General features: G+C 44.9%; 1 protein-coding gene across 1 annotated transcript in view; it reads right to left on the bottom strand.

The window, feature by feature from the left end:
* Positions 1 to 18,598, bottom strand: part of LOC143327767 (protein FAM13A-like) — a 20,002-nt gene extending 1,404 nt beyond the window's left edge. The window contains exons 1-20 of the mRNA XM_076742241.1: positions 18,315 to 18,598; positions 17,591 to 17,792; positions 17,204 to 17,413; positions 15,952 to 16,132; positions 14,009 to 14,165; positions 12,195 to 12,316; positions 8,032 to 8,256; positions 7,674 to 7,797; positions 7,342 to 7,439; positions 6,477 to 6,531; positions 5,722 to 5,796; positions 4,103 to 4,310; positions 2,945 to 3,194; positions 2,569 to 2,701; positions 2,182 to 2,263; positions 1,700 to 1,935; positions 1,488 to 1,571; positions 1,257 to 1,361; positions 785 to 999; positions 11 to 112 (exon numbers count right to left, since the gene is read on the bottom strand). Of these exons, the coding sequence (XP_076598356.1) occupies positions 11 to 112; positions 785 to 999; positions 1,257 to 1,361; positions 1,488 to 1,571; positions 1,700 to 1,935; positions 2,182 to 2,263; positions 2,569 to 2,701; positions 2,945 to 3,194; positions 4,103 to 4,310; positions 5,722 to 5,796; positions 6,477 to 6,531; positions 7,342 to 7,439; positions 7,674 to 7,797; positions 8,032 to 8,256; positions 12,195 to 12,316; positions 14,009 to 14,165; positions 15,952 to 16,132; positions 17,204 to 17,413; positions 17,591 to 17,792; positions 18,315 to 18,344 (2,894 nt within the window). The 5' untranslated portion in view covers positions 18,345 to 18,598. The remainder of the gene's footprint in view (positions 1 to 10; positions 113 to 784; positions 1,000 to 1,256; positions 1,362 to 1,487; positions 1,572 to 1,699; positions 1,936 to 2,181; positions 2,264 to 2,568; positions 2,702 to 2,944; positions 3,195 to 4,102; positions 4,311 to 5,721; positions 5,797 to 6,476; positions 6,532 to 7,341; positions 7,440 to 7,673; positions 7,798 to 8,031; positions 8,257 to 12,194; positions 12,317 to 14,008; positions 14,166 to 15,951; positions 16,133 to 17,203; positions 17,414 to 17,590; positions 17,793 to 18,314) is intronic.

The raw sequence follows: 18,598 nt of genomic DNA, 5'->3' as shown, positions 1-18,598 counted from the left end.
GGAGCTTTACCTGCCGGTCTGCATGTAGAAGTGGTCCTCGAACTCGCGGAGCGCATGGTGAAGCCTCCGCTTCTCTGAACGAGCCATCCTGAGGTGATCCAGTAACTCTGGTCTGTGACGAAAGAATCAAAGAATTTCTTAGATATCTGAAGTAAAGGACAACAAATTCTGAAAACACAGATGCTTCACGCACATCTTCAACCCGACAGCACAGAGGATCAGCACAGTTTGAAGGTGGATGCCCAAGATTAGTGTCACCAATTCAGTATCTGACCACATGTGAAATATGGTCACAATCTCTCCTTCTGCTCCTGAATTATGGCGTTGAATAAAGGTCAGAAAAGTGTTTCTGCAGATCATTAAGATCTCACAGTGAAGTTGACATTTTGGATATAAAATGTCATCACCTCATCATTTTATCCTGTGAGACATTTGTGTGAAAGTTTGCCATAATTACAGTATGAATTCTTGATTTATGGCCAGAAATGTGTTTCGCGTGGTCACAGTGACCTTGAATGCAGGTGGACATTTGTGCCAAATTTGAAGAAATTCCCTCACGGCGTTCCTGAGATATGGTGTTCATGAAAATGGGACAGACAGACGTACAGACAGACAACCCAAAAACATCATGCCTCCGAGCTCGGCTGTTGTATAACAAATAATATTCCTAAAAACTAGAAATCACACTCTAGAGCTGTTGATAACACACACACACACACACACACACACACACACACACACACACACACACACACACACACACACACACACACACACGCCATACCTGGAAGCTTCATGTAATGTTGCCATGGTCATGATCTGTGGCTGGAGGCTCTTCATCTCCTCCAGCGGGGACACCAGAGGAGTTTCAGACATTTCCGTGGACGGCTGATGCACCGACTCAACTGAAGACACACACCTGGGAGACTTCAGCCGGAACGGCTGCTGCCTGGGACTTCGCTGTTTGGGATGCTCTTCATCAGAGTCTTCCTCTTCCTCCTATGTTGACATACACACACATGCATACACTCTTATCATTTATTTTGCTTGAATTAAGAGAAATGTTTCTTGGTAGTCTGATGTAGGTCTTATATCTGGCCACTAGATGGCAGTAGAGTAACACTCTTCTGTACTGGCCTCTGAAGGCTTGGTCAGTTTCACCCACATGTGGGTTTGTGTTATTCTTGAGATCTCATCCCTCTCAATCATGTCTTCATCCATCAAAAATCAGCATGCAGCATCAGGTGTTCACTCACAATGGTCGTGATGACGGTTGCAGCAGCAGAAGAAAGCAGCAGCTGCTTGAGCAGGCGGTACCGATCGTAGAAAGGCTTCATCAGAGTTCGCTCCTGTCTGGTACTCTGAAGACACAGAGAGAAAGAGACACATATGGAAACCACTTTGTTACTGGAAGTAGAAACCAAGGATCTAAGGAGAGAGAGAAGACGAAAAACACAGAGAGCTAAACACATCCAGGCTGGTCTCACCGGCCGTCCGTGCAGACTCTCAAAGTACAGCAAACACTTCTGCAGGCTCGTCTTCTCCATAGTCATCTGGAAATGGGACATCTCCTGCACACACAAGCACAGTGAAAACTGTTAACAGGTAGTCAGTCCATGTATCCAGGAGCAGTAACACACTGATTCTGGCGGACACTCAGTGTTTGTGTATGTGGTGAAGAGCTTTTTGCAACACCAACCTTAATGCCGTCAGGCAGGCCCAGCTCTCGTCGCCTTTCCTTCAGTCTGTTGCTTATCATGTTGACCGTCTCCTCCACCTTTGGCTTGCTGTTGCTGTTGTTGTTAAGCTGCTGCAGCTCAGTGCCTGTTAGTGCTGCCTCCCTCTGGTCTATGTTGGTCCTGCATGTTTCAGCTGACAGGTTGGAGCCTCCCTGCCCTCTCAGCCCCCCCTCTTCTGACTGTCTGAGCTTCAGCTCTAAAAGGGGACAGCAGTTCAGAAAAATATGGTGATATGGAAGCAGGGATCATGTGAATCTAAGACTGTAGAGTGCTTTTACTTTAGATACTTTAATTACATTTCGGTAGGATTTTAAATGCAGGTCTTTTACTTGTAGTGGAGTACATTTACAGTGCTCTATTTGTACTTTTACTCAAACACAGATCTGAATATTTCTTGCACCACAGCACTCATTCATTCCTGTATTATGTTTATGTAACTGACCTTTGAGCTGCTTGCGACTCTTGATGAGCTCCTTCATCAGTCTGGCCACCTCTGGATGTGCCGTCTTGTCGTTGTAGGCCGGCTGAAAAACAACAACAACAACAAACTCACATCAGTGACAGAGCAGAGGCTCGTCTCTTTCATTAAGTATCTCACTTTGCTCCCTTGGTCCAGGTCTCAAACAGCCCCATCAACCAGCTGACCAAGGATCTATTGTGGAACAAAATACTATTTTTCCAAAGCACCAGCAGAGGGAGTGTTTCACTCTAACATGATTGTGTGGTTAGCATCCACAGCATCATTTTAGAGCAAATATTAAAACAAAGCCGATAACCAATCACAACTCAAGAATCCAGCTGATCACGCAGCTCAGATTTCCTCCCTCACCTTATAGTGCTTCTCCTGCTCAAAACGCTCCTCAAAGCGCCTGATCCTCTTCCTCAGGGTGTGAATGTGTCTGTTGAGCATTGAGATGGACACAAAGCCCTCGTCCGGCTCTGTGTGGACACTGCTACGAGCCCTGGAGGCAGAAAAGTGCACATTTATTCACTTGAACTCTTCACCTTCTGCACATGGCTCTAAGATATAAGGACTCATTCTCATTTAACATAGTGTATTGATCACCTGACGTGGTAGAAATCCTCCACTATACATCTGTGTTAGCGCTACATTAGCACTGTGACATTTTCAAACCACTTCTGAGACTATCCCATCTGTGAGTCACTATTCCTGAATAAAGTTAGTGAGGAAACGGTTGTCTTACATGCGTATGTGCTGTGAGCACGGTGGAGAAGGGGCTGCATCAGGGTCGAGGTTGTAGCGCAGGCTGTGACTGAGGCTGGGGCAGCGTGGGGACGGTACGGGGCAGTCGCTGGTTGCAAAACGAGAGAGGAGTGGGCTGGTGTGAGGACCTGGTGGGCTCGGCAGGGTGTCATTTCCTGAAATCCCCTCAGACGGAACGGCAGTGGAGAGGACAGGACTGGACGGTGATGAATGAGGGGACGGGGTGTGTACTGTGAGAGAGAGAGGAAGGACAAAATATTCACTGACATCTATAGTAACTACAACAATTTCATTCAAGCCTGTTAGAGCATAATTGTTATTCTTATTTAAATTAATAAAGGAGGGTAGATGGGACAAAATGAGAGAGGGAGAAAGAGGGGAAAGGAGGGAGTAAGGAAGGCAGAGAATGAGAGAGAGACAAAAAGGAGAGTGAAAAAGGACAAATGGCTCTTTTCCATTCAAGCTACTCATATATAACATCTTTCTGTGGTCTGTCTGTGATGAACACGTGTGAACGGTTTTCATTTCCAGCAGTTATAATCTCTCTGGTTCAAAAAACACTGGTTTCCTGTCATAACGAGGACATAGATATAGAAATGAAGGACAGCAAGACAAAATAAAATCTAAATCAGTGTCTGGATATCAAACATATTACATATCATTGAAAATATGTACCAATTCATTCCATGATGTGCAGTGACGTAACAGAAGCAGCATCGTATCTTAGCTGAATCGAGAAAAGACACACCCAGCTCTGGGAAAAGATGAAGCTCAGCTCGCTGTCAAGATTTACTGTCTGTTATTTAACATGCACCAAAGGAATTACAGCAGCTAGGGAGACACTCTGAAGCAAAACACACGACGAATCAGATACTATAAATAACAGCGGCGATAGGGTATGAATGAACTGTGGCTCTTGCGCTGACAGGGTTATGGGTTTGATTCCCAATGAGACCCCCCAAGAAGAACATACTGACAGAACTCCCCAAATAAATGTAGGATCGAAGTCGTAATTATTGGATTTTACAACCTTAACAACTTTATCATTTTCTTATTTGCCCTAAATAAATACTTAACATTAGAAGTTCAGAAACTTTATTATGATCAGCATATCAGCACTTGATTGCCAGAGTCTTACCGGGCTGTGACGAGTCGACCGTCTGCTGAGTCTGAGCTGGTGGTGACGGTGCTGGGTGCAGGAGCAGCTTGTTGGTCAAATACAGGCTCTGCTCTTCAGTAGGAAGAGGCTGTTGCTGGGCAGGTAGGTTATCCTGAGCTTGGGGGTCTATTGGTGGTGCCAGGGGTCCCAAGTCAGCCTCGAGGGCCTGTAGCTTGAGGGATGGGCTCTGGAAACAGAAGCAGAACATGGCTTCAGGGATGCACACAGGCTGAGAGAGGAGTCGTAGTTGGTGTGGAGGAAATCTTCAGTGCTTCACATGCTGCTTGGGAATCCTGAGAAGTCTTGTAAAACAATTTTAGTCTCTCCTATAAAAAGGGATATCCTGGCGTTGAAGCGTGGTTGGTGAGGGAGTTGCAGGATGAAGTGAAATGAGTGGTTGTCTTGTCCTTCTGAGAAAGGAATGAGTCAAAGGGTAGAATATAGCTCTATGAGCAGGCTGATTTCGGGGGTGGCTGAAGTATGAGAACTTCTCAGAAAACAAAAGCAAATCTCTGATGGTCAACGACTCCCAGTCAGTTACAAAAGCAGCGGTCATTACAAGCAGCACATGTGAGGTGGTGCGTATTTTCAGCAACGCACAAACGGACTTTCCTCCGCTCTAGCTCTGCTCAGGTCTCTGTGCCACATTCGACCAGCGAGATAAGAACCCTGCTGCCTTTTATCAGACAGTGAGTCAAATTCCTGACATGCATCAGCGTCCAGCGCGGGATCCCTGATGAGCAACACGCTGTAATTCCATTAGCAGAGCCGCTATGGTTCCCAGATCACCTGATGTGCGTGTTTGTGGATGTGTGAGTGTATGAGAGCATAGCTTGCCACCAAATAGAGTCCTTAAATCCACATGGTTTTCCCTCCGACCGGCATTCCCGGCACTTCTGCTGCCGAACTGCCTCCACATGGATTATTCATCATGCGCGGAAGAAGGGGGCGGCAGGAATACCGCTCATGTCGGTGCGTGCGGTGTGGGTGTGTGTGTGTGTGCAAGGGAGGAGAGAGGCACTGTATGTGATGAGGCGTTTCCACGGCAACGTTGTCAGACCGAGCGAAGGAGACGATTTGATGGAGCTGCGGGGAGTCACATAACCGTTTGCCTCCGTATGAGCGTGTGCATGTAGGTGTGTAAGCAGCGAATTCTGACGGTGTAAAAGAAAAGACGCGTGACCGAGCTGCACCAAAGACACGCAGTGGGAAGGATGGAATATTTAGGTGCTCTGACATCATTCTCAGCATCATCATCATCATCAATGGCAGATAAGGGCTCGGCTTCTCCTCTCTCACCCTCCTCGGCTGTTCATTCATAAAAAAAAAACAAAAAAAAAACACTGCTTTGTGCGTCACACAGAGGAGGTGGAAGGATGGAGGGGAGGGGAAGGAGTGAGGCTGTTATTACTAAAGCACAACACCCACAGGCAAGGAAGCTCACACGTAGCTACACACACAGGTATGCACTTAACCACACGCACACAAAACACACACAATCACTGGAGGTATCTGCCGTCCTGTTGTCACAGATAGCCTCATCCTACAGAAAGTGCTAATTTGTGTATCTAAAAAGACCGTGGGGAAGGAGAACTTACGTCACGGCTGTTGTTCCTGCCTCTGCAATCACTGTGTCTGTCAGGAGAAGCACTACACCCTCCTGCTCGTCTCCCCTGGAGGAACAGACGGCATATGCGGTGATGAAGTCTCATTCCCGAAGCCAATTTACTGACACAAGCCAGCGTGGGCACATGCAAAAATGTAGGTCACAGTGACACATAGAGAGAGACAATGATTGTATTTTTAAATCTTCAACAGAGCCAGTTAGTTTTTCAGGCACAGCTAAAAAGACTTTCTTTAACAAAAGTCCACATATTTTCAAGTTTAACTCATGCTGAAATGAAGTCGCTGGTCTGGGTTTGATAGCAATTACCTCTTTTTTATTATTATCCATCTGTGTGATCCTCAAAACTAAAAAAGATGCACTGACTTTATTTCTTTTACCTACTGCTAAACCAAATCTTCCTTTCTTATGGAGTAATCTGGTAACAGTGTTGTATATCCGTCCTGGTGTCAATAAAAACTAGCAACACAACCATTTAACATGCTCCCTTCATCCTCTGTGTCAGTCAGGAACGTAACCAAGCATCCATATCGCTGAACTGACTTTACGGCTCTTTCAGCAGTGTGTTTTTCTTTTTTTAATGTGCATTAGTGCATTACATTTTGCTAGCTCACAAGCCTAAGGCTGCTACTCAAAGTCCCCGCTATCACAGACTGGCTAGAATTTAAATGGGAGCCTGCGGAAATGATTTGAAGATGGCAGCCACACGCTTCACAAAGGCCTGTTTACCTTCCACTCAGACACTGTTCTGTCCTCTGTCTGGTGCTCCATGCAGCACAGGACGCTGAAAAACAAAATTCTGTCAGCACCAGCCAAATAGAATAAAATCACATTATGTATTAGTGAGAAAAAACACACACAAAATCTGTCACAACGCTGTTTCTCCCTCTGCTTCACAGTCCATTTGACTTAGATACACACTGTGCTCTGTCTGTATTCACAATCAATACTGTATAAAATCTGCTCACAGGCAGTACTGCCCAGCGCTGTGTAGTTCTGAGGCCAGGCGGTCATCTGGCACTGCCATTACGGCTATGGCTTGTTCATGTTTGACACTAATGAGGTATAACTGAGATGACCTGTCCTGTGGCTCTGTGAAAGCAGCTCAAGCACAAAAGTCAACGCGCCACCACGCAAGGTTGGCCTAATCTAGCTAGTGTGCCCCCGTGGCAAGTCAGTGTTATTTGGACTGGAATCATATCAAAACCACAACTGTGAGCCGCTCACTGCTCCGATAACCTACTTCTCAAATGACTGCAGGGCTGAGGGATGAGCTGAAATGAGCAAGAGTGAGGGGGACGAAAACAACTGTGGCAGCAGGAATCAGGTTAAATTAAATCTGATCACTTAAACTGCTCCAAAATTACTAACGAATGAATTTCCTCTCTTTGTCTTGAGACTGCGTTTGAATCTCAGTTCAATGCCAATTAGCTGATTGATTAAGTTGAGGGCATTTTTAATCCACTTGGATGTTGTCTGTCAAGATCAGCGAACAAATGATGAATGCTGTGACAAAGCCAAGCACAAGGGAGGAAAACACAACTGCAACAAAACGTCATGTTGTGTAGTCTTCATGCTGAAATCTCCCTCTCACCTCTCAGCGTGCTGAGTCTGCGCTCTGGTTTTGCTCTGCGATTCGCTCGCTATGCAGCAGTCTGAAATAGACGAAGTCTGTCCCGCATCTGCGGAAGCCTGAAAAACAATTCAGCCTGTGTAACCGTTCCCTCCAGTCCCACGATGAGCTAAAAGATTTTCCACTTTAAACATCAGCAGCATAACTGCGCTTTGTTACTTCATTTAACACCACTTTGCAGCACATGCAGGAGGCAGCAGCTTTTTTCTTTTCATTTACAGCATTGTTCTAGATCAAGAAGGAGTGTCAACAGCTGGAGATGAATAAAATAAGAGGAAATCAACAATGCACACCGTTGAACAGGCGTCTGTGATGGATGAGGAAGGTGTCGTTCTCTTCTCCACCTCGTCCCCTTCCTCCTCCTCTTTCTCCTTTGACATGGAGGTGACTGATGGCATCTTGTACTCTGAAAAGATCCTGTTGATAGAGAAACACTCATTTAACTGCACAGAATTCCTAAATGTTTGTATGTTTGTTAATCTACATTTGAGTTTTGAGAAGGGCAGAGAGGAGGAAGCAAAGGGTCCAGTGTTTCTTTTCATCTCCAAATGATGCACACAGGTGCGACGCCGCTGTCACCTTGTCTAAGCATTTAAGCTGAAAACATCATCTGTGCATGAAAAAGGAGGAACAAACTGAAGAAACACTCACCCCTGTGTGGTACACTCCAACTCCGGTGCCTCTCCCTGGAGGCTTTGGGATGGTCTGCTCTGGCGTGGGTGTTGCTCTGACCCTGGGTCAGCAGTGCAGGAGAGCACACAGCCTGTCTCTGTACATCCGCTGCTCTCCTCCGGAGCCTCCTGGTCTGGAATCAGCCTCTGAATGTCAGCGCTGACGTCAGAGCTGGTTTCACAACCCTGCGCCAGTGTGTCAGGACTATGAACAGACACAGATAGAGAACGAGTGAGCAAAACAGAAACGGTGCACACACAGGAGGGGATTATGTCCTTTATCAGGTCCTCACAAGAAGTCATCACATTTTTATAGGCTTATAAAATCTTAATGAATGGACTTTGATCCAGGTGTTCCTTTCGTGCAGAAGGGAAGTGGTTCAATGGTCCATTGTGGAGGTGTTCCTGAAGAACAAAAGCTAGCTAAAAAGACGGTGTCCAGTGTTTCAAAGCAAATGTCACAAGGATAAATACCAGGCAAAGGGATTTCTCACAACCTGGCAACCCCAAATTACTTTTTTAATCATGGTTTATTTCTGATCTATAAAGCATTAGTAAACTATTAATAGCATTCACAGTACGACGTGTTTACAATGTATGAACCCTTTACAAAGGGTGCCTTATGAGAAGGTGGTACCAAAAATGTGACAATGGCAAAAGAAAAAGAGAGAGACAGATCTTAAAAAAAAAAAAAAAAAGTAAGAAAGAGAAGGGGGACATCAAGGACCACAAGACCAAAAAATACCGATAGATAAAACTGAAGACACTCAAGAAAGAATAAAAATTCCAACCAAATGAGTAGAAAATTTCACAAACACTGAAAAACGGCACGAGAATCAAAAGATGCATCCTTGTTATATTAGCAGGATTACAATAAACGGAAAATCTAAAACAACAGATCTTAAGTGCATCACAAGGCTGACATGAGTGTCCAACAATGAGAACTGCTGTCCTCTGCACCAGGTAGTTAGTTTGGAAAACAAACACCCAGCGGCTCATGAATCAGCAGTGCTTAATCTAATACCACACTATGACACGTGTCACGAGGCTCTAATGAGCTGCTCCCAGCGAAAACAAGCACAGCTGATTTGCGGCGACGTGAACCAAAAACAGCCCATCAGTCACGCACTCGCTTAAAGCGGTGTATGACTCCAGAGCTGTAACCGACAGCAGATGGGTCAGTGTAGCGGCAGTGAGAAACTAATGTTAGCCACTTAGGCTAGCAGTCAAAGTTTGAGCCAAACAGACAGCAGCCTGCGTTAGGAGCGCAAATTCCTTTTCTGCTTCGAGCTTAAACAAAACAATCTTTGCATCGATAACAAGGAGAGAGAGACAAACAACCCAGACAGCAGTAAGTTCATATGCGAGATGCACAAATTAGCCCATGCTTCTAAAACCACAGATCTGTTTGTCGTTATCGATATATCTTTACACATTAGTGACCCCTGCTGTAAGCAACCATACTTCTCTCCTGGGCTGAAGACCACCTTGCACTCTCTCACTCACTTGTAGAGGACTGTAGACCCATGGCTGTCAGTGAAGCTGAAGCAGATGAGACAAGAAAACATCCTTTGACAAAACGTCTGAACTCACTGCAGCCTAGAAATACATGTGACAGTGAAGAGCTTGCAGCTTTGGAGGGACGGAGAAAGCCAAAGAGATAAAGAAAAGGGAGCATAGATGTTGAGTGCTTGATGGTCAGCGACACGAGTGACACCCGGAGGCAGAGGGCTGACCCAACCCCTTCAATTACCCGCGCTCTCTCCCTCCCTCACACACACTCACACACTCACACACACACACACACACACACACACTTGTGAATAAGCACACATACACAGACACAGATAGAAAATCATATACACCAGCACTTAGTCATATTTGGGGTCAACACTGCCAGTTGTAGCACTGTGATATAGGTGGACGTAGGCCAAAGAGGCTGAGACAAGAAAGCCCACACAAACTGCCCACAGCGGCAGACAATCGCACTCAAACACATCAGTTAAAATGCTGATATGCACAGTCAGAATGACTGCTGAGAGACAGAAAACAGGCCCTTGTTTTGAAATCAAACCCTTTTATAATTAAAGCAGAATCAATATGGAGTGTGACGTTAGTGGGAAGACTAGAGGGCCAGACATCGACAGTCCCTAATTTAGTCGAGGAAACAGGGCTTTGGACTAATAAGGAAAGAGGGAAAGCTGTGTGCCTTAGATTTCAGGCAATATATTAGATCTGGAAAGACAGACAGTCGGGATGATGCAGCATCTTATCCCCTCTGAACAGCTGAGAGTGGGAAGCTGTTGGATGATAAATTGTTGATATTTGTTTGCTCTGTGAGCGATGAAAAAACAAACACTTAGAAGCAGTGAGAAGCGTGGTATGAAGCCTGGCACTCAATCTTTACAGCTTAGAATCGAATACATGTAGCTGTGTGTGTAGGAGTGTCCACGCTGTAGGAAGTGACCTGAGATGATGTGCCCACAGAGGGAGCCTAAAGCCTGGATAAGAACTCCACAGTCTATACAGATGAAGCTCTTCTTGCTGTGGGCTACATGGGGATGTTTCCTCGGTGTCTGGTTTTAGTGGCATGTGCGTGTGTGTGTGGGGGGCATTCAGTTGGGCAGCTGGACTGCCTGTTGTCAACGTGAGCTGTGGAAATAAATAGAGGGTCGTGTCTGCTGGTATGCAAAGAGACGGCCACCAGCCCTTCCACACGATAGCTGCGAGAGACGCAAACACACGGTGCACGTTTCATGCCACCTGCTGGACCTGCACAACTACAGCGGCTGACAACTCGTCTTTAAACTGACACGTGTGCTTGTTTGACCACGGTCCAGCCGGTCTGACATCTGGCTGCCATGCTGCCTATGAATATCTCTGTGACCTTCATGCTTCGTTTTGCTTTTAGCCCAGAAGGATTTTAATTTTAATACCTCGTGCCTGTTTTCAAATAACATCTTCATTAACCTGAATCTCGCTGAGAGATATTTTTCATCACAAAGTATACAGAACCACGTCTGCTTACAATAACAAAATGTTTTTATCTCTATTAGCTTCAAGCAGAGCTCCCATCCACACACGAGCACAAATTAAAATGCCAGACACACAACTGTACTGGCATACATGGGTGACGGCTACAAAATGAGTCAGCTCGTGCACGTGAATGGAATGTCGCATGGTGACTGGGGCGGACAAAACCACAAAATATATGAATGTAATTAAGCGTCTGCATTGTAGCCTCGTGGCAACCAACCTAAAATAGAAAATAGCACAGTCGCCTCCAAGTAGCGAGAGGGAAAAGTTCCCCACAAGCAGACGGCCTTCGGTATATAGATTCTGTCTGAGGGACCAATTTGCCACTGTTCCACTTCTTTGCTCCTTCAAGCAGCAAAACTGTGGTGCTATTTTTACCCAACATTAGACTGAAAGGCCAGTCATCTGTACAAGCAGCAGCGCTTGTCCCTGTTGACTGCAGATACTCGGTGTCATTCAGTGTCTCTGTTGGCAGGTGTTGTCCACAACTCCAGAACACCTCGTGCTCAAAGTAAGTTTTTGTTTTTCAGCAACTTGTCACCTGCTCCTTCTGACCATGATATTGTTAGCAAATGAAAATCTATCAGCCTTAGGTCACTGAATGAAGGAACAACTGACCTGCAGCCTAATAGTTTGAATATCTAACTATCGTAAAGTTGGTGTACTTCTTCTTTTTGTAACATCTGATTAAGCCTGTCGGAAGCCTCGTCTGACAAACATCAAACACAGCGACACAGTTTGACATCTCTGTGACTCCCATGAACAGAGTGCAAAGGACCTCCAGAGGTTGGCTCTAATTGCCTGTGAATGACGTCTCAGCCTTATCACCTATGATACAACCATCAACCTGACAACTGACTAAACAATGCTGAACACTGAGTGAGCTGTTGCAGGGAAAAAGGTCAGGTCCTAATTATTCCCACAGGGCACGATATATAAGGAGAGACGCTTGTGTGTATTGAAAGTATGTGTAGTGATGGCAGCGTAGCACTGTAGTTAAGGCAAAAAAAAAAGGATCTGAAAGAACTGCATGTACATAAGTAATGAATACCATCCATCCATCTATCTTGTGAAGTCACAAAGTTAATGTTGAGGTGATGACTGCACCTGTTGAGTTGAGACTGCATCCATATAGTTTGGTTAAAAGCACTGGTCGCTGAGACCGAGGTGATCTCTCCATCCAACTTCTCCACGCCACTCCACTCTGACTGACAGCTGCCGGGTCGGACCTATCAACGACAACAACACTGAATACACGCATACACGCCTCGATAGAGAGATAACTAAACCTCAAAGCTTTTTTTTGCATTATTATACTTTGCATTCAGCTTTGTGCGGGAGCAAGATGTTCAGATGATGTAAATTCACCCAGGTCAATGTCAATATACACAAACTGTTTAGAAAAAATGGCTGCAATGCCTCCTCTGTTCCTGATTTGTCTGACTGATTGAAAATTAGAATTTGGAAGACTCTATCAGTGTTGCCACACCAGTGGTGCTGTTTAGCCGATGATCTGACAATAAAAAGAGGTCATTTCAGCTGTACGGATCCTGAAGGAGGAGAGGAGACTGACTGCGGCTGAACGTTGACAAATGTAAGATTACTGAGACAGGCACCAGGTGGTCTGTGATTGCGACCATGCCACCGGCTGTTTAAGATCACCTGTTTGTTAAGGAAGTGGCACGGTGTCTGTCTCATTTCTGACAGACCCCTGATTGATGATGTCTGAGGTTATTGCTGTTTAATAGCTCATCAGTTTGACTACGCTTCAGTGTGGCAGCTTTAACTGGCTTCTTGACTGGTGACTGTTGTGGAGGTTGGGTCCCTGGAGGGTGTCTGTGAAGATTCTCGTTCATCCAGGTCATGGTACTTCTAAGTGCTTTAAAGGGCAACTGGACTTGCTTGAGGTTATTGAATATGTTTTGCCTCTCATCCATCCACCTAATAACACCCACTGACACCATAACTGAAGTGACCCGAACGACTCACATGATGGCTACGAGGGTCAATGACCATGCAAGAGGATAAATTTCTCCCCACCAATCTCTTAGAACTGAAGAAGCCTCTTGGATGAGAGATTAAATGTTTTCTAGACCCTCAAGCAAGTCCGGTTGCCTTTGTAAAGCACTTAGACGTCCCTTGAGAACGGGCTGAAGAGGGGGGAGAGGGGTGTGAGAGCCTTGGGTGATGTGAAGCAGAGGGTTGAGTGAGGCCTTCTGCATGTGCACGCTGATCTTGGCACCTGTCTGTGCATTCTTGTTTGGAACAGCATGCAGAGATCATGTTGCAGGTTGTCGCTGAGCTGTCTGTAACCAGTGATGTTTGGATGTACCCCATCAGGTCTAAAGAGGTCTGATGTTGATACTGAAATTGTCAATAAGCTTTATCCCAGGTGTGAGGCATTCCAACATCAGCCATGTTTTCAGGGCAAAGAAAGATTCAGTGCCTTTCCCCAAGGTCAGAACAGAGCCTCATATGAAGAAATGCTGGACTGAAAGTCAATCAGTTTCTCCAGTAGCGGGCAAATATCTTTATTCAGGACCGGTTTTCTTTAGCAGAATGTCAAAAGATCCAATTCATCATAATCCAAATCCAGATCCATTACAAGTAAAAGTCATGCATTTAAAATCTTATGTAGGTAAAAGTGTGGAAGGTTGAATAATAAGGAAAATGTACTTAAATTATTACAAGTAAAAATACCCAACACAGAAAAAATAGCTACTGCGACTGACACAGTATATCATTATATACCATTAGACAATCATTACTCATGCATTAATATGTAAGCAGAATTTTACTGTTGTAGCTGTTTGAGGTATAGATAGCTTTTAAATGTTTTGTATAGGAATGCAACTACTGAGCGTATCTCATGGATTTACTTCACAATTTCTGTCAACGGGAAGAACCAAAACACGGCTTACCTCAAAGTGTGAAAGAGCAGAGAGAGTCGGAGGAGGGGGCGAGGAGGAGGCGATCAAGGCGGTCCCTGGAAGCAGAACCTTCTGATGCCTGAGAAGATGGAGCAACAGGGCGTTACACACACTCTGCTCCTCCAGCATCCTGGGGCCTGCTGGAACGCTGCATAAAGAAGAGAGAGGGGAAACAACAACAACACAGTGTTACATGTACTACACACTGTGTATTCTGAATGGTCCTCTGATTAGTGTTGGAACAAACATAATGGAAGAAGGCTCCATCTAGTGGAAGGGCATATACACAAACTGAGATAACTGGTCAGAATTACAAGGTGAATCAAAACCTAACACTCTGGAAAACAGCCAGGCGGTGAAAGCTCACTAATCTTCACTTCGACACTGACAACTTCTAACTTTACAGATATGAGCAGCTTCTGGTCATAACACTCACAATACGAATGTAAGCTCCACCTCGGACCAAAATAGTCTTCATGTGTTTACCTGGAAGCAGCTATTTGTTTTCATTTGTTGCCATGCTGCTGACATCATCCAGTCTGGGTTGTTTTGAGGTCTCATCCAACATATACAAGGTCCATAACAGTTAACATGGCATGCACCCAGCAAAGAGAATTTGAATAATTTGAGTATTAATACATGTGTGTTTACATGTCATTCAGGTCAATTGGAATGACAGGACAGGAGTAGCCTGTCACAGGGATTACGTAACAGACACATAACAAGGGCAACAGGCTGCTTCCAAAACAGCCTGGATGAGAAATATGTTATTCTGGAGGGGGCAAATAAGTTGTCACAAATACTGCATGCCAGGAGCACGTGCTACACCCTGTGTCACACTAATCTTAAATTGACAGCAACATTAAAAAGTATTTAAACATATCCTGAAAGCTCAGTTGAGCTGGACATTTTTTTGCAACATGTGTCTCTCATTCATAATCTATCCTCTAATGGCTTTCATTCAAAGCATTGTACCTCTCCCCTCTGTCGTGGATGTAACGTCTGTGGAAGCAGAAGCAAAAACCACGGGACATTCTCCTTCTGCAGCTACCGTAACCCAAACCCAGCCCCATCTTTTTCCGAGCCTCTGCTGCCAAATCCACACCCCCGAGCCGACTCTTCTTCCCCTAGCTATAATCATCTGACATTTCCCCTCAAATGCAGAACTTAACAGCGTGACTAACTCCACATTCCACTGACAACTTTGGGAGGAAACAGGGGTGACATAGATGAGACTGGGAGATCGAGGGATGGGGGAACAGTTGAAAGCGCGGTGATCAGAAGATCAGAAGTTTCCACTGTGGCACAAACTGAACCCAAGTCTAACTGTCAGTGTGTCTCCTCAGAGATTGTGTTTGTTTACAGTGATGGCTAAGTTCTGTAAACAGGACGGGAGAAGCAACCGACTAAATCCCAATGACCTCTGTTACATCCGTCTGTCTTTTTGTGTGCCACGCTCGGCGTTATCAGCTACAATCCAAACCCATTTCCTTGGTGGCAAACCCAACTCCACCCCTGAATTAGTGGTGCAGCTGTGGAAAAATGGAACAGATGCACAACCACTTAGGGTGATGAATTGGGCCAGACACTAAGGAGGCTGCTCTCATGACAAAGAGGGTTTTTTTTTTTCGACATCTGCATCTGACAAAGACAAGCTTGAAGCGAGAGCATAAGTATTTGCTTCCAGTAACTGTAATAGAGCGTTGGCCCTCTCATTTTCTAAACTCTAGCGCTGCTGATTGTACTTCTAGAGAAATCTCTCCAGCTGTAGAACATCTCCCTCGAACCTAAGTGTGAAAAACAACAATGTAAACAGAGCAGAGCAATCAGAAAAAGTTATACAGTGACAATTCATTAGAACTGTCTGGAGGAACCCTGTGTCCTAGTACATGTCTGGAGAAGATTTGAATGTGGCATTCAAAACAGCAACGTACTGGAATATACAAGGCCCAAAGATGGTTGCCAGATTTTCCACAGGCATGTCATTTGACTGGCTCTGTGCAGCCACTCTGCACAGGAAGTGGATGAGGTAAGACAAAATAACAAGGTTGTCATCAGGGAGGTGGCAAAGATTTTCCCTCAGAGACTGGTTCATTCCTGCTTCATCCGCGTATCCTAAAAACACCCAAAAACATAAAAACAGTATTTAACATGCACTTTAATCACTCGTCTTTGGAATCTATAGATACAGAGCATATAACAAGGCTCAGATTCATATTTGTTGGTATGTTAACAAACTGGACTAAGCACCTTTTGGCCTTAAATACAGCATGAAATTTAAGAATATAAGCAGCCCAATACGAGAGTACCAAACCCCTTTAGAAACAACCATCATACACACATAAAAAAACACAATATAAAAATTCACTCTAAATGATTCATTTTAAGTCCCTTCGGACTAGTAAATTGAGATGGGCATTTGTCAGTAATTGCTGCATTTCACTGAGTAAATAATTAACTGGTCACTCAGAACTCAATCATTAGATTGAGTAATGCTTGAAGCTCCAGCTGTGTCTACTGTTGATGTCTAAGCAAAGAGTTGTTCCCTATTGTAATAGCACGAGTTCTCATTCTGGCTTCAGTCATTAGACTTTTAATCCTTCATCCATGAAGGGGATAACAAGATAACATGTCTGTCTCCAGAAAGAAATGTTCAACATTTCTTTAAGTGTCTACACCTCAATTAATATTGATTTATTTCATTGACCGTACAGCAATTACTTTTGACTTAATTACTAATTAATATCTATATACATCATCATAAAGTTCTGTTTATATAAGAGCTTCTTGGCCCTCTAGTGACCTTTGTTGTCATGAATTGCTGCTTTTAGCTTCTGCTGTCTATATTACCTCGGCCTCATAAATAAGTTATTCTTTAGGGCGTGCTTGCTTCCTTTGTCTTTCTCCACGCACCGGCTGGAGTGCATATTTCAGAATATCGATGCTGAATCTGTAGGGGATTCAACCTCTTGCTGAAGGCAGACACTTGCCCACAGCAGGCCTAGACTGAACGTTGCCATACTATGTCACTCAGCAGTTTAATACTTGCATTGTAGCTCTTGAATGGGGTGCAGATGTACAGTAACATATTGATTGAGTGCAGCTGTGCCTTGCTCAAATCTGAAGAACACCACTAACAACATTACTGCAATCTGATCCCTACAGTGCTGCATGATTTCCTAGTACCTGTGAGGCTCAGGACCAGCTGTTTTCGCTGAAGTTCAGGAACTATGGGGGTGGGCAGCTCCCTAAAAAAGAGTTTGAAGAGCGAAGCCACAGTGGGGACATCTTGTTCTTGGTCCAGGTCCACCCTTTCTCCACTGTCCCACCGCTGCCTCAGCTGTCTGGTCCGCACCACTGAGCCACACAGACGGAACAGACCTCTGTGCTGCATTCCTGTGGTGAGGAAACAAGTAGGTTTAGTCAGCACACACGCAAGCAATGTCTGAGTATTTTTTTTGCACTGAGAGCGCTATAGAAAGAGGTATAGAAAGAGGGAAGTAAGGGAGAAGGAAGAAGAGATGTATAGGATAAAAATGCAGAACAAGCGTTGCAAGGATGTGCCTAAATTACCTTTCTTATCCAGGAACTCCACCATGTCTGTTAGCACAAGGGGTACTCCACAGACCATCTGCCCAGCCTCTCTCAGTGTTTCCAAGGCAACGCCAAACACACACCTGGTGGCCAGTTCAGGCTCCGAAACCAGGCTGGAAGCAATGGGCTCCGGGCTGACCTTAGCACCGGGTCTCAGGATTCTCACTGAAGACGGGTCGTTCTGCATGGAAAGAGGACACGCAGCAGCTAATTCAAGCACAGAAATCAAATTATTCCATCATTAACTTAATTAACGGTGGACATACTCCTGGATGACCGGAGGCACTTTAGAAAAGTAGTGATCATTTCAAACGCTTATGTTATAAACTTATATGTGATCTAGAGGTGTCCATTTCATTACATTCATCGAGGAGTCTTTACCTAGACCCCAATGATCCATATTATCATGACACTGGATGAAGATTGTTCTCGTCCTGAAATGAATGTACATTTAACTAGTAAAGACAACAACATGTGGCTAACGTTATAGACCCTAGACACTGAATATTTCCATGTTATAACAACAGATCCTTAGCTTTTTCGAGTGGAGTTACCCTTACTTGATGATAACACCTTGAAAGACGTGCTCTGCCCCTCACAGCTAATATTAGCAGGTAAAACCCTCGTTCACACAGCGTTATCGACTGGACCGTCGGCTGGAAAACACAGAAGAACGCATTCAGGCAGCAGTTGCTTGACTTACGCAGAGCGATACTGAGGCGCTTGCTCCCATGTTTCAGCTCAGCGGACTGGGACAGCTCTCCATTTCTCAGTCGGAACGAGACGCATTTCTTCCTCCTCCACATGATGCTCCACTCTTCAGAACACACCAAGGGTCCGACGCAGGAGGTGTTTTTACCGCTCTCGACCTCATATCTCAACGTTACAATTACATTAAATACGAAATTGTGTGTAAATCGCGCAGGGTTAGCTTACTTCCTCCCCAACGTTAGCGCCCTGGAAGATTGTTTATGTTGCTCGTCACGT

This window comes from Chaetodon auriga, chromosome 11, assembly GCF_051107435.1.
Source record: "Chaetodon auriga isolate fChaAug3 chromosome 11, fChaAug3.hap1, whole genome shotgun sequence".
Classification (NCBI taxonomy): Eukaryota; Metazoa; Chordata; class Actinopteri; order Chaetodontiformes; family Chaetodontidae; genus Chaetodon; species Chaetodon auriga.
Note: the sequence above shows the minus strand (reverse complement) of the source record. Positions and strands in the feature narration are given on the sequence as shown.